The sequence below is a fragment of the Emydura macquarii genome, unplaced genomic scaffold, assembly GCF_026122565.2.
Source record: "Emydura macquarii macquarii isolate MOO-44397 ecotype Brisbane River unplaced genomic scaffold, CSIRO-AGI_Emac_v2 contig_2205, whole genome shotgun sequence".
NCBI lineage: Eukaryota > Metazoa > Chordata > Testudines > Chelidae > Emydura > Emydura macquarii.
The window spans coordinates 22954492-22982162 of NW_027132342.1; the positions used below are offsets into that span (position 1 = coordinate 22954492).

The following is a 27671-nucleotide window of genomic DNA, read 5'->3' on the forward strand; positions in this document are numbered from 1 at the left end:
AAAAGCTTTTTCTTCTGTCTATTCCAAATTTAGTCAAATAAGTAGATGTTGATACTGGACACTTAGTGATCAGTGTGGATACCAGTGAGACACAGTACGCCCGATTTGCAGATCAATAAGATTTAATGTGCAAGGTTTTCTATAAATATGCTAGTTAAATACAAAGCCTAAAATTAACTACAATATATCATACTCACTAAGCCTAGAGAGCTAAGCAGTTACTCAGAAGGCTGTATACAGGAACGGCTTTCTTCAGGGGCCCCACCAGGAAGTCAGTGGATCCTCTGGTCTGACAGGCAGTACCTCCCATGGAGTAAGTTGTTGATGGAGTACGCCCCTTTGTCTAAGTAGTAACTTCTTATACTCTTCCATAAACAGCTTTCACCTAATTACCTCTCTACTCATTATCATATATGCTAATTACCTACATTGGGTTTTCACCCTTAACTACATTCCATTCTCACCATGATAATTGGGGTCATCAAAACAACATCTGATGATAGGAGGGGTGGTGTAAAAGTATGCCCCTTGGCAATGAAACAGTGTACCCCCAAACATTCAAGGATAACTTGCTGTTTCCATCACCGTTATCTTTGTGCAGCTGCAAGCAGTACAGTATCTGTATTTTGTCTTATTATGTGCCATGGTATGCAGAAACTGAGACATCTACAAGGTTACTCAGTAGTCCTATTCATCTCTGCCAACTGGATGATGTCATGCTATAGGGGTCAGAATAGACAAGCAAGCAACTGAAGCTATGGTAGGCTTGTAGGACAGTGTTCAAGCAACTCAAATTGTACTGGGTCTCCAAACAGTAGCCAACTAACCCTTTTACAATTTAACTGAAAACTCTAAAAGAGCAAAAAGTGTTTTGGGTGTTCTTCTGTTCTAGTAGAATAGAAATTAGTTGAGGCATTATTATAGTTATAGGAATTTTTGAGAAGGGGTTTGTATGATTTGGATAATTAAATGATTCCACAATTAATATGTGGACAGTTGCTTTTTAATAATGACAATTGCTTTTTAATGGACCATATTGTGTTAAAAGGAGGACTATATTTTTGCTGTAGCAGTAAAGATACTGTATCAAATTTTCTGCATTTATTCACAGCATATTGGCCCATTCTATTTGTTTTATCTATATATTCTAGACTGGATTTTGCTGGATATGAGAGCAACTGTAGTCAGGGAAAGAGGATTGGCTGACATCCTTGTCTCTCGTTTAATTATGTGTGTGTGGAAGATAAGACATCTGTGGATTCAAATGAATGTGTCTCAGGGTACACCTACACTGGAGCGGGAAGGTGTAATTTCCAGATTACTGAGACATACCTGCACTAGCTCTGATCCAGCTAATGCACTAGAAATAGAAGTGAAGCTGCAGCAGTATGAGCAGCAGGGCAGACTAGCTGCCCTGAGTACAAGCCAGTCTGAGTCCTGAGGTATGCACTTGGGCAGCAATCCCATCCTGAATCTGCCACTACACTGCTATTTTTAGCAAGAGTATGTCTACTCTAGCTGAAATTCATACCTCCAGCTTCAGTGTACACCTACCCTAAGGACAGTTCTGCCTATAGTCCTCAATTGCTCTTCAGTAACACAGCCAATTAGTGTCCAAAATTGGTTTTAAATTTCTAATGTTATCGTGCCCTTTTCTCTGGTTATACATGATGCATCATAACCCCACGTAACAAGAATGAGATATGACATAAAACATCACGAAGTAAACAGGGTCATTTTACTTGATTTTACTGAGACATTTATCGTAATGTAAAACAAATAGTTTACTGAAATTCTTCATTAAGAAAACTTTATTATTGCCACAATGAGCTTTTGAGTGCAACTAAAAGTTTAAGATGGTATCACACGCTCCGTTATAATCTTGGTAGCTTCCAAAGACAGCAGAAAAAGTCTAAAGCCATTTTATCATATCAAACATATACTGACGGCAGAGAGAGTAATATTTGAACATCTGATAATCATTCGTTTCTTTAAATAGAAACCCTTTTCCACAAAAAAATATACCGTACCTCATTCACAGCAACAGAGACTGCAGCAATATGTAAAAGGAAAAAGTTATAGGCCCAAAACTACAGACTTTACTCACGTAAGTGATCTCATTCATGTAAACAAGAGCTGCTATGCTGAGGCTTATAATTTTGTCCAAATTTTATCCTAGAAAAATATATTTAAAGCGCTTTACAATAATGAACTGAGTGAAAATCTTATCCTCATGGGACTATAATTTCCTTTCATAAATAGAAATAAATATTACCTCACTAATGATAAATGAGAAGATGATTTTGGTTTTAAAATTATTTTTTCATGCCAACACAAAATCGTGGATGGGAGGGAGTAATCGCTACAGTATCCATTATATTGCTCTATCCAATCTGGGTGGATCATGTATAAAGAAAAGAAAGAGATTTTCACTCAGTGGATGAAAGTATTACTGGAATAATAGTTTCAGCAGTCTTGGTTACACATTCCCCTCCTGCGGTTGGGTGAACATATTTTAATTTAATAATTTTGCTTTTCCTTCCCTCTGATCTCTCAGCAGGAACCTAAAACTTGTCCATGTATTCAGCAGGCCAAACACATAACTGTTTTGTAAAACATTAAGATTCCTAAAGAGTCAAAGATAGACAAGAATATCCTATATGGACAACTAGGGCCAGACTTCTGTGTCTATGGGCTTCCCAATAAACACACATTGTGGCAGGGGGACTATCATTAAATTACCATGAATCCCACAACCCAGTATGGCCTTTTCCTTACTTGAATTAGATTAATAGAGCCTTGCTCCTCCAATCAGACCCATACAGAGTCCTGTGCTGGACTCTACTGAATTCAACAGGGCTGTGTATGGACAGAGGACTCCCTCTCACACAGATCTGTTTGAAAGCCAGACTTAGATTTGCCCGTTATATTTCTACCAGCCCTTTTCTGTGCTACAAGGAGAGAATTACTACATCTTACATCTAGCCATTTGGCAAGATTTTCCATGAATGAATAAGCAAATACATATGGATACTGCCTGTTTAGGAGGCAGTTGGGCAGGAGGGGATGAAGATACTTGCCACACGAATCACACATTTTCAGATATTATGACATATCTTGAAAATTTCCATTTTCATAATGGTAGGAAGTCTGTTCCTCTATGTCCTGTGTTACTCCCTTTTGCTTCTTCCACGCCTTTTTCCGCACATCGTTGTTTTGCCTGGTAGCGCCATACATTTTCTTTGGATTAACAAAAGTATCACTGTTCAGTTCCGTTTCTTCAGCCAGTTCATCTTGATCGATTATGCCACACTTCTCTTCACTGAGACTTTCAGGGTCAGCCCATTCTTGCTTCTCACCAGAAGCAAAGATAGCATAGAATATCACTCCACTGTAGTGCACGAGAGCTGCTATCAGAAAGACATTTTGCCATTCTTCCCGGGTCTGAAAGAATGATGTAGGACTCATTGGGTTTGCAGTGAAAAGAAATAAATTTAATACATTTTATAACTAGATTAGACCAGGAGTTAGCACACATTGTATGTTAATTTATTGTCTGATTCCTAATTTTATAGATAAAACGTTTGAAGAAAATAATTGTAAAGAATATTTCTCTCTCTTTCATAACGACAGCTAATAAAATACTATGGAGGACTTTTTTCTTCTAATGGGATTTCCCTGCGGATTGTAGTACACTCATGAAGCTAGAAGGCTATGGCCCTTACTAAATGTGAGGAAGCAAACCCCATCTCAGATCATTGATTGCTTAGGAACCTCAGCAATATTACACTGCAGTTTTCCAAGTAACTGTTGGGAGGGCTTTTCCTCAGGAGAGCATGATATTATCCTAAGACAGTACTCTAGTAAGATTTTAGGGCAAGACGCTTAGTGGGTGTAAACTGGTCTTCCAGCTGGAAAAAAATCAAGTTCCAACAACCTTTGACGTGATCTTAACTTTATATGTAGTTTAATCCCAGTTCTAGAAACATGTAAGAAAACATTACCTTGTGTTTAGTCATCGCACCAACAATGAGTGGGCATACCATTCCCGACAGTGTCCCTACACCATTGGAGATCCCCATCAGAATGCTGGCGTACCGGGGTGCAATATCCAAATGGTTGACATTAAATCCTGTAACAGCAGCAGCAACAATAACTGCACAGTTAGTTGCAACAGTTAGTTAGAGGGATAATATGATTTGCTTAACAGTGGTTAAAGGAGCAGGAGGGGGAAGTCACACTGAATTAACCAGGGAGAAGAGGGAGCTATCCCTCTGCTTTTAGCAAAAAAAAAAAAAAAAAAGGGGGGGGGGGGGAGCTGCATCCCTTTATCCCGCTTCCCCCTTCTTTTAACACCTGCATCTCCACCTTTGGGGCATCACAGAGTACAGGAGATATTGCTTATTTTGACTACTTGATTTAAAGTTTCAGTGCCTGCCGTCACCTAGCATCTGAAGCGATGTACTCAAAATTAAATTTTTAATTAAAGAATTAACAGCTCATAAGTTTGAGTTTCTTATATTCTTTAATTTAGGGAGCATTTTCGGAAACATTTTTTCCCTGTAGTTTTACTGACAATTTACCAAAATACCAGACAGCCAGAATATATAGTGGAAAGTTTAATTACACTTACTGTAGATTTCTAGTGGATAAATATTTTATTAGAAAATAAAACCCATGATAAAAAGCAATTTAAGTGATTGTCAAGTAGTGTTATACTGTAGGTAACAAAAGTTAAAAATATCAGCTGCAAATAACTGCAAGGAAAAAGCCATGTAAATTCCAAGCTGAATTTTCTAAAGACTTCAAGGGAACTGGAAAGGTTTAATACTGGTAAAATTTGAATTAGAAATAAAAACTTCTCTCTGATGAGCAAAATCCTGCATCTCTGATGGTTGATATTTCTGCAATGGTGGTACACTAGATTCCTTATTATCAGGATATCTTTGTGGTCAATATTCCATGATCATTAATAGGAATTCCTGATGAACAGAAGTCACCATTTTAAAAACAATAGTTTCCAAGTAGCTGCAGCACCCAGCATGTTGCTGGATAAGCCCACGGAGTTGAAAGGAACTACCTGTGCAGAGGCAGAGACAGTTATAGGACACACAGCATGATGACCCAGCATGTGCAGCTGGCAGGGGGAAAGCAAACTTACAACTAGGAACAGGCGGTGGAGAGGTAATTCATACACTTTCTGTAAGTATCAGAATTATAGAAGGACTGAAGGCTGCCGTTAGAGGAGCAAACAGACAGAACAAGTATGAGTTACAGACTGGGAGTTATACTGATTGTTTAAACCACATTTTGAACCTTCTCATCTTACATTTGAATTTCAGAATAGTTAGCGCTATATCATATTAGTTTTAATGTTTTGAGTGATAACGGACTAATATTCTGAGATAAATATGTGTTGCAATCTGAAGAGCATGGTGCTATTGTAAACCTGGAGTGATAAAGACTCATTCTCACAAATTCCACCTCATATTCATATTATATATATATATATTATACAGGTACAGTGGTACAGTAATCATTCTGTTGCAGCAGGAAACAGGGTTTCCCCATAAGCAGCCATGACCAGTCATGTTAGTAGCTAATCTGATGATTAAAAAGATGAAGTTTTTACCTGAAATAGCAAATCCACTAAATCCTACTGCCAGCACCAAGAAGGAGATAGCCACACCTCTTGTATGAGAGTAACCAACCACCAAAAGCAAAGTGGCTTCCATGCCAAAACCTGAAAATGAAATTAAGTTATATTAAAATATACTGGTGAAAAAGAAATCAATAAGGACTAAGCAATCTAGTAAGTTTTAAAAAATGAATTAATGTACTTTAGGGCATTATAATTGCCATTGAACCCAGCTGCCACTTTTTGTGGGTTCACATTAACATTGTACTGTTTGTTTGTTTATTTAAATAGTTCTTCTTTTCCCTGTTGGGGGTGTGAGAGACCAGACAAACAACAACAGGAGAAACTGACTATAGAAAGAAAACAGTGAAAATGACTGTATGCAAAGTGCTGTCAAATGCCTAAAGTAAACAAACTTGGAAAAAAGGGAAAATATTTCTCCCCTCCAATTCATTTCAGCTCTAGTGATCTGAGATGCCCTTTGTTTGTCACAAAAGTAAATTAAGATTTTTTTCAGACAGAAATGTGACATTAACATTATAAATCATCATCGAGTACCACATAGAACTTCTGGAAATTAACTTCTGCCTTTGTTAAGAAACGGTGTTTTCTAATTGTCACATAACCACTCTTACAGATGCATCAAGCATGCATGACATAATGACGATCCCATGGTCAGTTCATTTGAATATGCTCCTTGATGATTTAAGGTCAAATTCAGACCTGCTCCAAGCAGGTGCAACTCTTGATTTATTTCATCCATGCTGTGCCATATATTGGAACATAAGAACAAAGGAACTGACAAACTTGAATAGTTCCAGTGTCCATCAAGCTTGGTAACTTTTCTCTGCCTGTGGTCAGTACCAAATGTTTCAACTGAAGGTGTAAACCTCCCCCCAAATGAACAATTATGCAATAACATATCTGTGATGTGATGGGATGTTCACCCCACACCACCCCTAAAGGAGTTAATATAGTACCTATAGAACTGATTAACTTTATATACCACAACTGGTGGACAGTCTGGCTTGACTAAAAATGACTAGTGGCTGATGAAACCCAGCTGATGGACAAACTGGCTAAGGTATAAAGCCAGGAAGTTTGCAGCAGAAAGGGACTGCAGTGTGGAAGCTGGCAGTGACTCTCTGGGCTTAGAAAGGGAAAAGTAGGAAACCCAGGGAGAGAGAGAAGCCCTGGGATCCTGGCCCTGAGGGAAGGGTCCACCCAGAAGAGTGGAGAAGAAAGCTTGTGGGAGGCAGAGTAGGACATAGGCCAGGGAACGATCAATGACATTAGAGACTGTGCAGACCTAGGCTGCTGATTGTAGAGTCCCTGGAGTAGCAAGTGGGCCTGGGTTCTCCTACCAGTCCCTGGGAAGTGGCACCAGATTGTTGGAAATGTTACCTGGACAGCTGGTGCAGAGGAACTTTGATACTCCAGAAGGGGGGGCAATATAGTGACTATCCAGAGGGATGAGTCACAAAGGGAGGGAGAACCCCATTTCATAGAGAGAGAGGCCATGGGGCAACCAAATGACTGACGTAAGTGCCAGACTGAATGAGAGCTGATTCCCCAGACTCAGCCACAAGGAGGTGCCCCAGCACCCCATGACCATATCCCTGGAGGAAGGGTCTTCCTGACACTGGTTACTGGTTGGTTTCTGGTCCCATGTTTGTACGATTTTGCAGGATCTGGTCTACATTACTCAACAAGTCAAGTTTACTGTTGTTATTGCATCACTGACCATCACAGGGGCTTCCTGACATCTTCTGAAAGGATTGGGGAATCTAATAACATCTGTTTTAAGGGCCTGATTCTGCACATACACAAGTAACTTTTCTCTTATTGCAATTATATATAGACAAAGCTGCAATTTGTGCAGAAGTTGCAACACATAACTACATGTTTTATCTGTAAAATGCAACAGTACCTCCACAATTCATGATTTTTCTTACAGTGGTAGTGGTTAAAATCTTTCTGCTTTGTAAAAAGTCAGCTAATTGCCCGCCAATGGGTACAATAATTGTCATGACCATATGTGGAACTGCAGATAAAAGGCCAACCTGAAATTAAACAAACTACATGTAAGCCAACGTCTTCTCTCATTCTATTTTTATATTCTTGAATGTATTTGTTTAAACAGACACTAAGGCAAGGGATTCTAGGCTGCACTCTTACAGAATTTTCAGCCCAGGGTGGGTGGGCAGGGTGGTATGATATCTTTAAACCACCTTTGTGTCATCCCAGGCACTGTTCTAGGACCTGGAGAGGCCTTGGCATAATTTAGACAGCCCTGGGGGCCTGTCTAAGTTATGACCGCCTCCTTTGGCTGGCCTGTAAACTTTATGTTTCTCTCCACCGCTTCTGCACCAGGGGAATTCTCCCTCAGCCTGATAAGGTGCTTTCAGAGCCCTTTTATACCAGTCTGGCCCTCTCTTTCAATTTATAGGCACCAGAAAAGGATGAGAATTTCAACCTAGGATTCTCATACATCTTTCTGGTTCTTATAGTTCTCTTGCCAAGAAGTTAATTAGAAGATAGTTAAAACTCCACTTACTGCTGGACTTGTTATAAATAGGCGTGGAAAGATTTGATTTTTATTGGTAAATGTCGGTAAACATTGATTTTACCATATACACAGAAACCAACAAAAAATAGTTCCATCTATAATAATTGAAATTTATGGATAGGCAGAGAAAGAAAAATGCTACTTGAGAATTTATTAGAGCTTGATTTAAAGATGTTTACTTTATATATTTTGACATGTGATGTTGATAATTTGTGGTTTAATGGTTATATAGTTTTAACTGTTTGAATTTCAATATCTACTGTCATTCAATAATTATTGCCTGATCCTCCCATAATTTCTCACAACTGTGAAAATTAAAATAGATAAAAATAGAAAAAATGCTTAAATTAAACATCAATATATCCATCAGAATTATAAAAAAAATAAAAATTGAATTCTGACACACCTAATTAGAAACTCACTAGTATAACATGTTTTCTGATATTAGACTATGATACATTGGCTTCCAATTACTTTACATGTTTTTACCACCCATCTTCATAAGAAGCTCTCTTTTGCATACTAAATGCCATATGTTGTCCCTGCCACTATTAAAATAAAGGCAGTGTCTGCATATTGCACAGACAGATAATCAATTTACAGTGAAAAAGAGGAAATATTAACCAATAAGGGCTCAATTTGCAAATACTTAATTTGTATGAATAAAGTTACACCTGTGCTTAAATTCGTGCAGGATTAAGGTTTATGACTATGAACTGATGCTCAGCTTCTTTCATCTTTCCTTGGCAAGGAGAGTCTGAGCTTTCCTTTTGGTTATGGTATTCAATGTGCAATAAGAAAAAGGAGAATTTGTATGAAAATTATCTGAGTATACAGCAAAGCTTCTAGTGCTAATCCAAATGCACGCTGGACTTGTTTTATTTATGTACTGTCAGTACCATGGTTCTATTTTTCTTGACAGTCTCTTTCTTAAACTAGATTTTGAATGTCTTTGGTTTTGTTTGTAATTTCATGCCACTGAGCTGACATTTGCTATCATGAACTTATTCTCGTAGTTCAAGAACACTGGATGCATATAAAGGGCCCAATTCTGCCAGTTGCTGGGAACCATCAGCTGTAACTGAGTTTGGAGGGAGTTGAGGCCCCTCAGCTCTTTGCAGGATCAGGCCCAAAATACAAGAGCTGGAATTGAAACACTTACCTTACTTATTGCAAATCCAAAGACTTCTTCAAAGTAAGCAGGCTGACTTATAAGCAGCAAATAGAAGGTCCAGCTTCTACAAAAGTTTGCCACGATGATTGCATACACAGGCATTGAAGTGAAAAACCTCTTCCAAGGGGTACTAAATTTCTAGAAAAGACAAATTCAAAACTTTTTGTATAGCTAAAAGCTAAAACAAAGACAGATTTTTCCTTTCATATCAGTTGTATCCCAATGCAATTTTACTGATTTCAGAACAGCTACTCATGATTTACACTGGTGTAAGCAAGTGGAGAATCAGCTTCTAGGATGGTTGTTGAGAGCAAGGAAGAGTTTCTTTCTTTGATGAGTTAGGATTTTTGAGATACAATGGAGAATGCCAGTGGTACAGTGGGTAAGAAGAATTATATAGTAAATTGCAGGAAAGTCTTGATATGTTCGTCGCTTTCTCCTGATATGATTCAATCTGATAAATTCCATATTGTAAGTGTGCAGTAACTAAGTGACAGGCAGATACCAGTTTCAGTCTAAATTGTGACTTGAATGAAAGAAATTCTTGGGATAAGATGGAATTTATGTAATTCACTCTTCTCTCTTTGTGTTTCCAATTTATGCTTCAGTAATCTTTACAACAGGAAGAAAACTACTTCAGAACTTAATTACAATAGAACTCATAAAAGAAACCGTTTGCAATGATAGTAAGTAACATGGATATATATTTTTCCTTTTAAAGTGCATCTATTATGTACACAGTGAAGTATGAACTGGATGTATTTATGCCGATCCAATTAATATTAAGGGTGCAATGATGACCTTGGATGTGTGTGTGTGTCTCCAGTCAAGGTTTAATTGATTTCAATGAATGCATCAGGTGCGCATCAAAGAGTAGAATTTGATGTGTTATCCAGTCATCATAATTGTTAACAAAACCATCAAGAATCAAAAGAGGATTTGGGTTATTTTATTATAAAATATTGATGAATATAAGCCAGGAAGGAATATGTTAACAAGAAACAGCTTTTGGTTTTGCTCCTGTTTGTAAAAACAAGTTACATAAATGGAGGAAGACAAATTTGATTGGAAAATATATTTTGGGATTAGGTTTCCATTACGTTACTAGTAACAAAGTTAAGAAAAGGGGTAGGGGAGTGGCATGGTGGTGGGGAAACAAAAACAAAAAACTTAAGCTGTTTTGAGACCAAGAGTGGCAGAGAACCCTGACTGTCCATACAGAATTTCAATTGAGAAGAGCTGTAGGCAGCTTCTGATCTAGATAGCAAAACAGACTTCATTTTCTGAACTCACTAAGATTACTCATAAGCCCCTTAAATTTAGATAAGGGTAGAACCCTTGAGCTGCAAGGACATTGAGTTGCGTATATTGATTAGATTTTTATATTTGAATGGATGGGCTGGATTCTGCAGTCTTTACGCAAGAAAACTCCCACTGAAATGAAATGGAGTCAATTCTGCTGCTTTTACGTAGGCTACAATTCTATACTCCATCGCTATCCAGGCACTGATACAATGCAAAGTCCTAATTTGTTTGTTCGCCATAAATAACAACGGCCACCAAAACCCAGGTATTTTCTAGTATGACCATTAAATTATACTTACACTTGCACTAACTAGGGTGGCTCCTTCTCCTATACTTGTTTCTATGTATGTCCTTTCTTCACTGGTTATTGTTGGATGTGCAGCAGGGCTCTCATAGGCATGAAAGAGCCAGAACACATACCAAACCATTCCAAACATTCCTGTGAAGGTGGAAGGAGAACAGATTGGTTTCAAATGCCAATATGTAATGGTAAAGTATCTGTAATGCCTAATGTTTCAATTATTTATCAGAGGACCCAATCAAATCAAAGTGTGGCAGGAAATCTGCACAAATTCTCATGGAAAAGTTATAGCTATCTATACTTTCATGCATCCCGCTGGTATCTGAGCACCTATTCAGCACACTGCACTTACGTGCTTGGGAGGAAAAAGGCAGAAACATATATCTACATGGGATTTTTTTGGGGGGGAGGGGGGCGGGGGGGGGGAGGAGAATCATGGTTAATCCAAAAGAAAATGGGGATGGTCTATTGAAAGACGTAGTAAGCAGATCCTGATTGGCAAACCTTGCAGCACACTGCGCAAAGGATCAAAGTAAACTATCCTACCTCTGAAATAGACTAACAAACATGCATGGGTGTGCTTACCTAATGTGTGTGGCTTTTGAAGCCCCTATTTTTTGGTAAATGGATAATTGTCTAAGCACAAATAAGATGCAGTTTCAAGGATATATCAGCATGCTTGGGGCATCTTTTGGTGTTTAAGTGGGTTTTCACAAGGGCTGACTAGTATATAACCTGCACTATATGTTGAAATAATTACAGTTTAAAAGCATTTTACTATATGTTACTATATTATCTTATAACACTTCACAGAAAGCTGACAATAAGACTAAAAGCAAAACAATTTTAATCAGTACTACTTTTAAAATAGATTTACACTACACTGTCTAACAATACTGATCCAACTGTGTGGAATTTTACACTAAACAACTCACCATAAATATAAAAGACCGATGACCATCCTATATACTGTACCAATATTCCCGCCAAAGGCATGGCAACCACTGCCCCAGCATAAGAGCCTGAAGATCAAAAGGATTGAGAAAACATGTCAGCTATGTTACATAACTCCTCCAACTCATTTCCTATATGAATTAGAACTACAGTGTGCATTTAAGACCAGGTAACAAAGTCCAGGTGGTGCTTTTATCATGCAGCAGCACATGCTGAGGTAGGTAAGCTATATTATCTGTATTACACATATGGATGAACTGAGCTCCAGAGAAGTTAATAAGCATCCACAGTTCTGCACAGTGAATTTTAAGAAGTTCTCCCATCATTATACTAGCACTTGTGAAACTTCACCACCTAGCAACAGTGGATTGCTCATCTAAAACTGCCATTTGCATGTTTAACAATGTGTTGACTATAGCACTAGTATAAAGAAGCAGTAGAAATAAAGAGTCAATTTTCAACACGGCAACGGGTTAACAAGTCTGAGGCCTGGTCTATACTACAAACTTAGGTTGATGGAAGCTGCCTGACGTCAACCTAATAATGTAGGCGTTGTGGTGAGGGAGGCCTGTTCTGCCCCTCAACGAGTCTTGCGCTCTTTTCAGCTACACTGATGGTATGGGTGGGTAGGAGTGGGGGGGCCTGGTCCTGCCCTCTACCTCAGGCCCCGACCCAGGGACCCTGCGAGGAGTAGCCTCAAACCGCTTAGTCCATGAGAGCTACTACCTTCCCTGGGTCGCCTGTTCTTGGCCCCACTGCTCGCGGTCTGCTTCCTGGAACCGGGGCGAGGTTTTTTCTGCCTTCCTCGTCTTGGGTCTGTCTGTCCCTGTGATCCTCCCCTGTTTGTGTGAGGTCATCCCACCTCAACTCCTTTGCCCTGTTGTCTAAGCGACCGGGTCCTCTTTCAGGCCTCTGTGCCTACAACCCTCAGCCCTGCCCTGACGGGCTTCTCCCTAACTCCCATACCTTTTGTGTTGTGGCAGCAACAGCAATAGCTCTAAGCTCTGTAGCATCTCTGCTCCACTCCATTCCTCCTCTCAACTCCTTTTCAGCTGCCCCATCTGCCTGACAGGAAGGCTTTTAACTGCTGGGGCAAGCTCCTTAATTGGCCTCAGCTGGCCTAATTAGCCTAATTGACCTGGAGTAAGCCCAGCTGAATCACCCAGGGAACAAGGATTTGTTGATCCTGGGGCTAATATATATACCCTCCAAAACTCTCCTATAGCCATCAGGTCTGGCCCTGTCACAGTGTCTACACTATGTCCTTTCCGCCAACCTAACTTGCCTGTAATATTGACTTAATTACTCCACCTCCACAAGAGGCAGAGTGCTTAAATCAATGTTGATGGGTTGACAGAGTGGCAGTGTAGATGCAGTGTTGTGTAAGTCTGCTGAACTGGCCTCCAAGATGTGTCCCACAATGCTCCACTGTGACTGCTCTGGAGATCGTTTCTGGAGATCCACTCTGCTGCACAGCAGCCAGGTACACAGGAAACAGTCCCTCTCCTGTTAAAGTCCTGGGAAATTTTGATTTTCCATTTCCTGTTTGAGCAGGGTGTAGAGCTCACTGGCACAGCTGATCATGGCGATTCAATGCCCCAAATGTGCTCCAGCCTGCAGTACACAGGAGGTGCTGGATGTTATTGGTCTGTGGGGAGAAGAGTCTGGGCAGGCACAGCTCCAATCCAGTCAAAGAAATGTAGACATCAATGAAAAGATTGGGTGGAGCATGGGGGAGAAGGGCTACACCAGGCACATGCAGAAGAACTTCAGCAGGCGTCCCAGAAGACAAGGGAGGCGAACAGTCATGCTGGTTCTGCACCACAGACATGTTGCTTCTACCATGAGCTGCATGCGATTCCCGGCAGTGACTCCCCCACTGCCCCCAAACATACCTCATAGGAGTCTGAGTCCTGGGCCACCTCAGGCAACAACGAGGGGGACATTCTGGATAAGGATGAGGAGAAGGAGACTGGGAGGCAGATGAGCTGGGGATCCATTTCTCACCCACAGCCAGGAGCTGTTTTTAACTCTGGAGCAGTCCAGCCAGTCGCAGGACAGCATGGTGTCTGAACGTGATGCCAGGGAAGACACCTCTGATGAGTTTGCAATTCCTATCAAACTGTAGGGATTACATGCTCTTATTTTATGTGTAATATGAAGAAAAAGTGAGGTGCAGTGGGTATCTGCTTTCCAGTGGCTCCTCCAGCTATGCAGAGGGTGCCCCCCAGAAAAGACTGTTTATGTGTACAGGGATGGCCCGGGAATCCTCCATGGAGATCCCCAGGAAACTTTCATGGAGGTATTCAGCAATCCTATGCAGAAGGTTTCTGGGGAGAGCTGCCTTATTTCTTCCACCATGGTAGGACACTTTTTCATGCCACTCCAGTATTAACTCCGCTGGTATCATTGTGATACACAGCATAGCAACATAAGGACCAGGTACCCAGATGCTTGCAATATCTGCTCCCTTGCAGCCTCTGCTACTGTCAGGAGACTGATATCACATAGGATCTCCTAGGGGAAATGGTAGATGTTTTCATTACAAGTGCTCGTACCACAAACAATAGAGGATGTGATCCTCCACCCATGGCAATTTCCGGGTCCCTCAATCATGAGTTTTCCTAACATGCTGGTGGTTTGGTTGGCAGGGATTGGCTTTGACCTCAGAATCTGCAAGTCCAGAGCTTCGGCTGGTCCCTGGTCTCAAAGCAACATCCATGTTGCTAGTGGAAGGAGGGTGGGGCATTGTCTGCCTGCTCACCTGTGCTCCTGATGCGGGCTTCCCACAAGTTGCAGCATAAGTCCTGTTACCCATGCCGCTTGGCCATGCTCACCATGGCTGAAACAGCAAACCGGTTCATTGACTAGCTAGAGATTCTGATTATGTTCTGGTTTGCACTTGAGTGTAATAAGGGAAATATCTTTTAAATAGCAACCTTGCACTAGACCCTGGTATGCACTGACAATCGTTGCCTTGTGCTTTTTATGCCTTACAGTGGAAAGCTTGGCCTTTAGCACACCCTCCACACTGGCGGAGAGGCTTTTGCAGGTTAGAAGGCGGAAGAAGAGAACATGTGATGACATGTTCAACAAGATAATGAACACCTCAAGGGACAGCTGACATGGAGTTAAGAGCCTAGAGGATTTCATTGTCTGAAAAGCTGGACATGGACATGGAGAACAGGAGAGCGTCCCAGGAGTATGAGCGTGCCATGCAGGAGGAGATGCTGCAGATTATGAAGGACCACTCATTCATGTTGAGGCATCTGGTTGAGCTTCAGGAAAAACAGCTTGAGGCTAGAGTCCCTCTGCTGCCCCTGCAGAACGGCCCGCAAGCATCGCCTTGTTCTCAATCCCTTTCCTTCAAATGTTCCAGGAGGCGGGGTTGTGGAAGGTGCAGTATCCCTTCCACTCAACAGCGGGGGAGGATACTAGGAACAAAAACAGCCATTCAAAGACCTTTGATGCGCAAGATTGCTTTGCTTTCGCAAACAAATTGCATTTGTTTCTCCCTTCTGAATTTTATCAACCATTTGCCAAAGGTTAAATTATTTTCCTGTTCTTTCAGATTCTTTGTGTTTGTGCATTAAAAGTCAATATTTTGGGAATGAAATACTCTTTTTATTTATTCCAATCATGGATCTTGGGGGGAGGAGAGGTACAGGGAAACTGATGCAATGGAGTGGAAGGCACAATGCAGGTAAGTAGTGTACATGACTGCAGCTCATTACTGAAACTGGTTCTCAAAGCCTTCCAGAGATGCAAAGCTCCTTGCTGGGCTCTTCTTGTTGCCCTGGTATCTGGCAGCTCAGAATTAGCTGCCAACCTATCTGCCTCCATGCTCCATCCCTGCGGAAACTTCTCTCACTTTGCCTCAGAGATATTATGGAACACACAGAATGCAACAATAACAATGGGGATATTGCTTTCACTGAGGTGTAACCTAGTAAGCAAACTGTGCCAACGACCCTTTAAATGTCCAAAGGCACATTCCATCACCATTCTTCACTTGCTCAGCCTATTGTTGAGCTGCTCCTTACTGCTGTCCATGTGACCGGTGTACGACTTCATGAGTCATCAGAGCAAGGGGTAGGCTGAGTCTCCCGAGATCACTGTTGGCATTTCAACATCATCAACAGTTATTTTGCTATCTGGAAAGAAAGTCCCTGATTGCAGCTTTCTGAACAGACCTGCGTTCCTAATGATGAGCGCGTTATGCACCATTCCTGCCCCTCCCAGGTTGATGTCTGTGAAACATCCCCTGTGATCCACCAGCCTTTGCAACACCATTGAAAAGTATCCCTTTTACTTTATGTACTCTTCAGCAAGGTGGTCCGGTGCCAAGATAGGGATATGCATGTCATCTATCACCCCACCATAGTCAGGAAACCCCATCACAGCAAAATCATCCACTGTGTCCTGCACATTGCCCAGAGTCACTACCCATCTTATCAGAAGTTGATTAATGGCCCTGCATACTTGGATCACAACAGCTCCCATGGTGGATTTACCAACTCCAAATTGATTCCCAACTGACCAGTAGCAGTCTGGCATTACAAGTTTCCACAGATCGATCGCCTCTTGCTTCTCCACTGTCAGAGCAGGTTTCATTGTAGTGTTGCTGCACTTCAGGGCTGGGGAAAGCTCTGAACAAAGTTCCTAGAAACTGGCCTTCTGCATTTAAAAGTTGTGCAGTCACTGCTCATCATCCATAGCTGCATAACCATGCAATCCCACCAGTCAGTGCTTGTTTCCTGCGATCAGAAACGGTGCTCCACCGTGTTCAGCTGCTGCGCAACTGCCAGCAGCAACCGGGAATTGTTTTGTTCTATGGTTTGCAGCTGGACTGCTTAAATGATATTGCAATATTCCGCACAGCAGCTCCTGTCTCGGCTCCAGAAATACTGCAGGATAAGGCACGAGGTGTTTGTAATGCACAAACAAGAGTGCACTGCTGAACGGGGTCCATGCTTTTCAGGCTATGATGTACATGCAGCTAAGCCAGGCTTTCAAAAAAGCATGGGTTGTTTGCTGTTGATATCAAGGGGGAGAGGGAGGAAACTGCCTCAAGGGAGGCCAAAGCCATGTTCCAATTCCACCCTGCGACAAAGTTTTGGCCCCATGAGGCTGTGCAAGCCCTTCCCAAAAGCCCCATGACTAGTTGCACTTTAGGATAGCTACCCATGGTGCACTACTCTGTACATCAACGCAAGCACTGCCAGTGAGGCCCACTCCACCAACACAATGAGCGTGGTGTGGACATGCCCGATCGATTTAATTACTGTGGCACCTGGATGTCGACTTAAGTTGACTTAACTTTGTCGTGTAAACATGCCCTGAGTTCCACACTAGGAGAGGTGTGTGATGGATCTGTTAGGAATCTGAAAAAGGACATGAGCATTTAAGTGTTTGAAAAAGGAATTTCCATTGAGAACTCATGTAGCTTAGTCATGAATATCTAGTTTAGCATTTATGGGTGGGTGTTTGATACATTCTGGTCAGGACACCCAGAACTGTGAACCACTGTGTTACCCCTCTGCCTTAGCAAGAGTGAGAGCTTTGCTGCTGCTAAGCTGTGTGTCAACTCTCTGACACACCAGCCTGTCTGCCTCACCCCCGCAAATTCTTCAAGTCTCTGCCAGTCTAATCCTTGCCTTGCAGATAACAATAAGCAAACCCAAGGTCTCCAGGGATATCTCCCTGCAGTGTTCAGTCCCTCTTACTGGACTCTCTCAGAAATTATTAGGGTCACTGCCTCCAAAGAGGCAGAGCACACACCAGGCTGGTAGGTTAGCTGAGGACTCGCACTTCACTTTAACACACAGCACTGAGGTGGTTTTCTAATAAAACAAGACTAAGTTGATTAACAAAGGCCAGAGATTTAAGTGATACTAAGCAAGAACAAAAGAGATAGGTATGGTTACAGACAAAATGAAACATGTCGTCTATTGACCAAAATGTAATCCTTGCAAGTTACAATCTTTGTCTAAGCAGTTTTGTTACTCACCTCAAGTTACCAGCAATTCCAGGCCAGGGCACTCAGCACTCAGAGAATCAAAGGGTGCTGTTCTCTAAGTGGTGTATCACTAAAAAGCCTGTTTGCTCCCCTCCTTATATTACCCCAAGTCCATTGTCTCTACCTCAAGAGCCAAGAAGGATTCCTGAGGTGCAGACTATGTCCCCCAGTGTGCTCCCTAAGTTGCTGCTTGATAGCTTTGTTTACCCTACATATAAATGTACTTTCATTGTCCTCTACTTGTAATCAAGCTGGTCAGATAGATAAGTACGCATTCCTTTGTCCAGGGCAAGTTGGGATTTTGCTCTACCTCCCAAACACGTTTTAAGAACATATTTCCAGCACACACATATAATTCTTTCTAAACAACTCGTACACACATCACAAATGATATTTGGACCAGCATGTCACCAGTTTATATAGAATGCCTTACATGACACCCTTTAGATACATATTATGATAAAAGTGTGTTGAGGGTAATAAGTGTCAGGCCTGATATGAGTTATAATATGATGGGCTGTCTGCCAGTTGGCCCTCAGGGCTCCTTGGATTCACAGTGCCATAGGTGAGAAGTGTTGCCAATGAATCTTTCTAAGGAAGAAGCAGACTCAGGTCTTCATTGTTCATTTGACATTAGGTCAAAAGTGTTCATTAACAAAATATGAGTTAAGTACAAACTATTGTCAGACATGCAAAGAACACCTCACTCTGCTCATTCCTTGGAATAATTCATTAGTAAATACTTTTCACCAGTGAAAAAGGACTGAACAAAGGACTGAAGTGGAGGGGTGAGGTGAAAGTGAGACTATGTCTACACTTGCTGCCAAATTCGGCAGCAGTCGACAGGAGATATGCAAGCTACGTAGAATAGCTTGTGTATCTCCTGTTGACTTCCTAACTCCTACTTACCATGGTGTCTTCAGTTTGCTGCTCTGACAGGAAATGCGCTCCTATCAATGCAGCATTACTCCATCCAGCGGAGGTGAATTAATAGCATCAACTTCCGGGTTGATTGAGCAGGTCTCCACTTCCACTCAATCGATCCAGATAAATTGATCTGATGGCGGCGAATTTGCTGCCATCAGTCTAGACATAGCCTAGGTGTTGGTTGTCAGAAGCAGACGGGGACACACACCTGGGAGGCTGACAAAGGGGATCAGATGGATGGGGAGACAGAGTTTGACCCATGGGGTTCACTACAGCTTGGCTGGGCTCTGGCTACCCAGAATTGACTATCGTTAGCATAGGAAAATGAAGGTTAAACCAAATACTTCCTACACTGCGTTCCAGTTGAATAACAGACCCTACTGTTTGACAACCCTGCCTGAGTGTCACCGCAAATACTTACAGAGGTGCATTGCTTCCTAAGATTGTACAAGTCTCCCTTGGGGGTCTGTCTCAGTGGGATTTGCTGAACAGAGCTCCCAGTTTGAAGCAGGAGTGCTGAAGGCCCAGAGGTCCAGTCTAAGGAGGCAGTGAAGCCCTGTGGCTGACCCTGGAGGAAGAGTGAGACTCCTAGGGGGACCTGACATATTGAAGGGATCCTCCCAGTGCTTGTTCCAAAGCTGGGCCCATAGCACCAATCCTGTGGATCTGGGATATTTAGTCAGAGAAACCTGGAAGCTACTCAGAAATATTCTGATTTCCAAATTTTCCAGTCATACCTATTCACTTTTCAGAAATAAAATGGGGGTGATCAACAGCATCCAAAGGGGTTAGGGGTCTGAGGGCATGTGTCAGGACTTTCTCATCCACAGCTATAAGCGTTTTCAGATTTTTGAGCATGGAGGCCAGAAACAGCCGAACTCCATTAAATTGTGGATTCAAAACACGTAAAAAGCAAAATTACTGTGCATTTTTTAAAAAGTCTCCCTTTTTTGTACTACTTTGTCTTTTCCTAGTCTTCCTCTTTTCCTCCTTGTATTTGATACTATAGTCCCCCAGTCCTTCAGTGCCTGCATTTTCTAGCAGACTTTTGTTTCCTGTGATTTCTCCTGTGATTCAATTTTTGTTGAATTTTCTTTCTTTAACACATCTCCATTTTCTTCCTTGGTTTTTCCCCCCACCAGCCATTTTTAATCTTCATTGCTTTCATTCTCCTTTCCCCCTTCTCGGTTTCAGCATCTCCACAGCATTTTCTCCCCCCGCATACACACAACATTTCTACATCTTCTTGGTCCTCTCCTCTCCATAACTATCCTCACCCGCTCACATATGAGGTCCTATTTCACTTGCAAACCAATATGAATAATATTGCAAACCAATATGAATAAATACAAGAGGGCCTTTCTAAAAGGAAACACCAGTGAATCAGAAACACAAGGTCAGTAAATCGAGAAATCATTCAACTTACCACAAAAAGATGTGGTTGCTAGCCTGCTTCTCTCCAGTGGAGGTGCCCATTTACTCCATATCCCATGGCATGCTGGATAGGTCACACCCTAGCAAATATTTCATACACACATCATATAATTATGCTTTATTTTACTTTTACTGTATACAGTTGCTATTATTTTTAATGATAATACTGCTTTCCAATATTAAGAGGTATGGAAGGAGTTGAGGAAAACTGTGAAGAACCTTGTTGCTTGCATATGAAGATAGAAAATTGCTTTGAACATGAATTTAAGTGGTAAAGTGCTCTGGTGGACATGTTTACATTTACAGTACATGCAGTGAATGACAGTATTAAAATATGGTAGATCTACTTTCAGTTCCATAGACCTGGTCTTTTTATTTTATATTCAAGACTCATTGAAATATGTAAGTGGGTATAATTAAAAATTAATCATAATAAAAACATAAAAATGCTATAAAGATGGGGCTTGCCACCCGTAATAATACTCAGCAGGAGTAAAACAAACTAACATCATTGGATAAAAAAGAAAAATAAAGAGCCATGTGGATTATTTAGAAAACCCAAGCCACCTTTTTCTGACATTATAAAACTGACCCCGCAAAATGAACAAAGTATAATCAGGCCAAAATGCTGGGGTGCTCTTACCTCCACGAGACCTTGCAAAATTCTTACAAACATAACACAGCCATAATGTACTCTTGCGGCAGATGGGATGAACATATTCAATGTAGATGTTAGGAAAATAGCTGCTCCAAATACTCTGTGGAAAGAAACAGCATAAAAGTGGATATAATTATTGCTCACTGGGCAGAAAAGACACGGGTCCATACTTTGTGCCATTTCACCTGCAGAGGACCTTGCACAATGAGCCAAATTCAATCCTGAATATGAAGTCAACAGTGTTGCAGCTACAAACATCAGAGCTGAATCTACCCCTGGGCTGAGTCGACCACCTAAAACAAGAGTTTTGCATAAACTCAAAAATTGGTACAGAAAAGCTTTTTCCTCTTCTCAAACTGGGGTCTGTGGAGCATTTGCTGGAGATTCATGTGAACTGTTTGGTTACATGAGTCCTCATTCAGGAAAGCAGCCCTCTTCAGGAAAGTGCTTAAGTCCATGCTTAAATCCCATTGAATTCAAGGGAATTTAAGCACATGCTTAATGTGAAGCACTTGGCTCAAGTGCTTTCCTGAATCAGGGCCATGTTGCTTGTTCTGCTCATTTCCAGCAGCTAAATTGCTTTAGCAAACAGTTTAAAATACACTCTTTTCCTAAGATTACTTTTCCATATCAGCAATTGCTATAAACATTTTGTGTGATAGTGACTGAGAGGGGAGGTGTCTAAAAGGCAGCATCTTTATTAAAATGTGGTGCACCCTACAAAAAAATTAAGAAGCCCTGCTCTTGAATAAAGGCAGGGCACAACTATTTTCAAGTTAATCAAGAATCTGAATTATCACAGGGCTAGATGATAAATTCTGAAAATTATTCATGTTGGCTGCAGTTTCCCAGCGTGTATATTCTATTTCAGACTCAAAGAGTAGAAGAAGTGTCTGTGGCATGACTACATAGGCAACATTCTTGGGTACCCAACATAATTAGAGTTGAAGGACAGGACAACCCCACTTTCCAATGCAGATTTACCTAGCACATCTGATCTGACTGTGAACCTTTCAGGCAGGGGAGCAGGATTTTGTTGGTTTTTCTAGTATACACTTACTGCACCATAAAAATAAACAACAGTAACAATAGAAGTGACAGATAAAGTATCTTAAACTGAACCATATGACAACCATTTTCTACCTGGCATAAACTGAATGCTTGCCAATCACCAAGATCATGGTATAGATGAAGCACCGACTTGCCTATTTGAGTCCCCATATATGGTTTTGGATGACCTCTTAAAGTACTCACTTGAAAACTGGAGCCAGAGTGCCACAAGAAAGAAAACAGAAAAACTAGGTGGAGATACTGGGAATAATAATGTGGAAAGAAGGTGCCTGATAAGAAATGGGATTTTTATTTAGTTTGCAATATTAATATAAGAATTAACTATAACTTACTGTATTTCATATATTTTCATACCTTGTTGACAAAAGCGATGAATGTCATTTCTGTATCACAGATCAGTCCCTTGGATTGCTTTACATATGTTATGTATCTCCTAGGTTCACTAATCCAATGTCTCTGGAAATTATTAAACTTGACATCACCAGGAATCAGCTTAATGATCATATTGCAGTAGTGATACCTGATAAGATGTCTACAGCAAAGAGAACATTTGCAGACCATCTTTTTAAGTTTAAAGAACCAGATTTTTGGTTGTGTTTTGGCCCCTTTGCACTACCTGAGCCTCAAATCAGCCAGGTCCAGCTCACTGAGAATTATCCAGGTCTGGGGGAGCTCTCACCTAGTGCAAAGTTGGAGCATGGGATCCCTGTGCCACCATCCACTCATGCACATACTTGGTCCTAAAGGACAGGGACCATAGCCAGCTGGCAGACATTAAAGCAGCCCCCCAGGCTTCGCTACCTTAGAATCACAGAAATGTGGGTCTGGAAGGGTCCTCAAGAGGTCCTCCACTGGTCCATCCCCCTCATGCCAAATCTAGATTTATACTGAGCATGCCTTCATCTGTCTCTGGGTAGAACCACAAGTTCTACCCTCTCAGACTGGATCTCTGGGCTGCAGAGATGTTACCAACCATGTTAATCTGACAGGCCCAACTGTGTTTGGCATCTGTCAGTCCTTTTCCTCCTGTGACAGGAGCTGTTTAAAGTGGCTCAAAAATAACTTCTTCAAAACAAAGATTGATTGATTTACCAAATGTACAGGGCACACAAAGCACAGGGATAAAACAAACAAAACAAGGCTTATCTGACTGGGGTCTTACTACACTGTAGTCTTTTCTTATCAGCTTTTGTAAATTCCCCTCAGCCCAGTTACACCTCTTCTTTGTCCAGGAAAGACAGCCTACTTGCTGCCATTTCTCCCTTTCTCTCAAAGTCTCTGTCAGTTGCTGTCCCTGGGTAGCTGCTAACAACCCATTCAACTCTTCCCCCATCCCTTCTTTGCCAGACTAGCATCATTAAGGTGTTAACTCTTTTACCATTAATTTGGGATATTGCAGATTCTGTACTATTCGTATGTTATGACTTTTAAACCAAACTTTGTACTTTTAGATAATTTATGCATCATACCCAGATGTATAGAAACTCCTTCTTCAAACTCTGTATTTGATCATTTTAACATTAGCGTTAATAAAAACATTATATCCCCTCTGGATCCTAGGTTCAGGTCTGGACAAAATAAACCTTGCCAACCTAGCTGTAACCAGGCAGGAGGTATTGCCCAGTTAATAACTTGCCCATTGTTTCCTCAAGGACCTTTGATATTATCTAGACTGTATCTTATCTTTGCCATTGATTTGTTTCCTGTTTGTTCCCCTCCCTCTCTCCCCGTCCTCTGCCTCAGACAGACGCCTTTGATTTAGCTCCTTGAAGTCTGGCATGATAACAGGTAAAGTGAGGTGCACCTGATATTCATAAAATTAATACACGTAACTCCCTCATTCTCCATAATCACAATAGTGCCTATGAATGCAAGGTCCCTTTGTGCTAAGCGTTGTACATACATCAGCAAAGTCAGTCTTCACCCTTGATAGATCCAGGGACAAGCAGGATTCAGTTGAGGGATACAGCAGACAAATTGGCTGGAGTGGGCTGGGAGAGCAGAGTAACAATAAAATGAATAGAGGCAATATGAAAAGTGTTCAAAGAATCAGAATGCCAAAAAATGGAGGTGGAAGCAAATGGTCACCCACGGACATTTAAAGGAGCCACTTTCAAAGCTGAGTGAATATTTAGTTATGCTACATCTGTTATCATCAAGGGAGGTGAGGGGGCTGGGCCTATACGGTCACTCCTTGGCATCAAGGGAAATGTATTGTAATGTTATAGGAGTCCTCACACTTCAGGGAATTACAGTGGAACGTAACTTACATAGGAATGTAAATAAAAAAGCAAAGGAAAGAATTATCCACAGGAAAAGAGTAGGATTTATTTTCCATTTGCACAGTTCTAATAAGTGAATTCACATTCCATATTGCTTTATTTCATATAGTTTATGTCAAAGATATAAATAAATCATTTATACAAGAGTGGCTGAGCTAGAATTAGCTAGCATTTTGCTACTCTTTGTTTATGAGGGTGAGAAGTGTTTGCAAAAACAGCCATCATCTTGCCAGCAGTTCATTACCTTTTATCTAAAATAAACTGGTCTCTGCCTAGCTAAAAATAGCCCAGTGTTTCTAATTCATTCATGTATTCTTTTCTCATCACCATTCTGGTCTCTGGCAAGCTGCCACTATGAAATCAGAACAGAGTTCTTAAATGATGGACTCTGCTGACCAATGGTGTTCTATTCCTGAAAGCTGATATCAGGACGTGTCTCAGGCTCAGTGTCTCTTTATTAGTAAATAATGAAAAAGTTAAAGTGGTACTTTACAATGGTCAGATGCATTTTTAAGGGTGGGCAGTAAGTTAAGGGGACACTGTCATTAAATGGTTGACTTATGATTTCACATCATAATGAAGGGAAATGTGTGGTTTTTAATGATTTCCAATGCAAAACCAAGTTATCAGGGTGTTTTCAGCTGAATTTTGCGCTGAGAATTGAAATTATAATTATAAATTATTTGTATGACAGTAGGGCTTAGAGAATTCAGCTGAATTTGGGGTTCTGTGATGCTAAGCACAGTACAAATGTATAAAATAGTCCTTGCCCAAAAGAGCTTAGAGTCTAAACAAACAAGACCAACAAAGATAGGGAAAAAGAAACAAATATTATCATCACCGTTTTATAAAAGGGTGAGAGGGAGATCAAGCAACCTCCCCAAGTTCACAAAAAGAGTCTGTGGCAGAGCCAGGAATTGAGCCCAGATTTTCTTAGTACCTGTCCAGTGCCTTAACAATAAGGCCATCCTTCCCCTTCTAAAATAAACTTGGCCTGGGTGGTGAACCCACCGGGACTGAACCTAGAGAAAAAGGTTCCATGAATACAGAAGTGAAAACAATGGAGTTTGGAGTATCTCTGGATATAAACCCTAATACCACTATAGTAAGAACCTCAAAGTTATGAACACCTTGAGAATGGAGGTTGTTCGTAACTCTGAAATGTTCATAACTCTGAACAAACATTATGGTGGTTCTTTCAAAAGCGTATAACTGAATAGAAATAGAAATTCCCTTTTAGGGAATTTTCAGGGACCTAGTCTATCTCAAGAAGTCCTAGGTTATAATGCACTTATGATGGTCAAGTCCTTGAAGTCACAGTATACTGTATAGGTCACAACTATGAAAGTCCTCTGCTCATAGAAGTATTACATTGTGTGCACAGTAGCATGATATGTCCCTAGAGATGGAATCAGTTTATATAATAAATGCAGTTAGGTCACGATTACTTTTGATTTTGTTGTTTACAAGAAAATAGAGGAAACAGAACCAAAAATTAATTTTACAAAAGAGCAGAGTACAACATATTGCAATTTTTAAAAAGTCAGTAAAAGCTGAAGAAAAATGTTATGCCTGTATCTGTTTCTTTGAGAATCTATTCTGCAACTTAGAAACAGAATATGGAGGTTCTGATGCAAAGTGAACATGGTAAATAAGTATTATAATTCATGCTAGAAACTGTAATAATAGCTTTCCACTTACTGTATAAAACTTAACTGACTTTTTGCCTGTTAGTTACAGAAAGTGACACACTCATTTAAGATTCATACCCCAGCACCAATTTCTCTGCTGAATTGGTAGAGTTTGGATGTTAGAGTTCAAAATAGGCATTTTGAGATGTATCCCCATAAATTAGATTCATGAGTCACAGAATTACATATATCAACTGATAAGGACATATTCTGTACTTTTTCAATACAGGTATATGGAAATCCCTACCAAAATGTCATAAAAGTGTTTTTTGTTGTTGTTTTTTTTAATATTACAAGCAATAACTTTGTTATTTAAAACAGAGAAAATTTAATACACTATAGATTTCACTGTAGAAAGAATACTCTAGATAGAATTCACATTTTTCAATAGTTTGCGTGTAATTTGTAGAATATTTGGAATGTAGAAATGGATACATGTATTTTAAATCAGCTGTAAAGGTCTCTCAGCTTTTCATCTCCCTGCCAATAGTGCTATTTGTCAGACCTTAAAAAAAATTCTTCACCTTTATTCAGGTATTTATTCAGTAAATCATCAGAAGGTCTGTGGAAGGCTGGCCTGGTCCATTCTGTGGGCAGATCAGAGAGACCAAAGACTGGGTACACAACTTATGATCAGCGGATTGCAGAGATAAGAGAAACATTGAGCTTAGACAATTTTGTCTGGAAGAGGAATCAAGAGTAGAGGATGCTAATTTTGTAGGAGGAATGATGCAAACTAAGCCCAGAGTACCTTTTGGAGGAGGCAGTCTTAGGAGAGGGGTTGGAGGGGTACAAAGTACAGTAAGTAAACAATTAACTTAGGCCCTGTCTACACTTACCTCCGAGATTTGGCGGCAGTCGACTGGAGTTACGCAAGCTACTCAAAAAACTTGCGTAATTCCCCTCAACTTCTCTGCTTCTCTTCTGTGCGCCGTCTTCACTGCACTGTGCCGACAGGAACTGCATTTCCATTGACGCAGTGCTACGCCACTTGAGAAGGTGGTCAATTTCTGGATTGACTGAGCGGGTCTTTACTAACCGCTCAGTTGATCCAGAGAAATCAATCTGATGGCAGCGAATTTGCTGCCGTCAGTGAAGACGTAGCCTTACACTGAGAGGGAAAGGGCTAGATGACCAAACAGCTCTTTTCCATCTATAATTTCTTTGATCTCTCTCTCTCATATATATGTTTAAAAATCTGGTTAACAATATTAGAGAGCCCCATAGTGCCACCCTGAAAACCACCAAACATTCTGAGACAATCTTATCCATCCATCACCTAAATTCATGCTCCAAATGCTGGAGAGTCTGCAAAGAAATATTTGATTATACTTTTTATTTAACAAAACTAGATTTTTTCATTAAGCTCATTCTGAAAACAATTGAGTGGGTTTATTTTTTACTTAAATTAAAAAAAAAAAAATCAGCAAGCTTGGAAGATGTCTGCACAAATGCGTAAAGTCTGATGAAATTACAAGAAAGTGAAAACAGGCTTTAATGGAAAGTGCTAGGCAGCCTTAACCATAGATGTTACTGCTAGCTCAGCCCATAATACAGGTATTTAAGTGAATGTTTGTCTGTATTTTTGTGTGCATGCACACTTTTGGGATAGCATCTTTAAATAGCTCCATAATTCCTACATGCACTT

The 27671-nt window shown here is 40.7% G+C and overlaps 1 protein-coding gene across 1 annotated transcript in view; it reads right to left on the reverse strand.

The window, feature by feature from the left end:
• Positions 1-1652: 1652 nt before the first annotated feature.
• SLC17A8 (solute carrier family 17 member 8) overlaps positions 1653-27671 on the reverse strand; it is a 41862-nt gene continuing 15843 nt past the window's right edge. Inside the window, exons 4-12 of the mRNA XM_067559091.1 lie at positions 20965-21079; positions 20314-20401; positions 11923-12009; positions 10986-11125; positions 9370-9519; positions 7569-7701; positions 5633-5743; positions 4005-4132; positions 1653-3444 (exon numbers count right to left, since the gene is read on the reverse strand). Of these exons, the coding sequence (XP_067415192.1) occupies positions 3106-3444; positions 4005-4132; positions 5633-5743; positions 7569-7701; positions 9370-9519; positions 10986-11125; positions 11923-12009; positions 20314-20401; positions 20965-21079 (1291 nt within the window). The 3' untranslated portion in view covers positions 1653-3105. The remainder of the gene's footprint in view (positions 3445-4004; positions 4133-5632; positions 5744-7568; positions 7702-9369; positions 9520-10985; positions 11126-11922; positions 12010-20313; positions 20402-20964; positions 21080-27671) is intronic.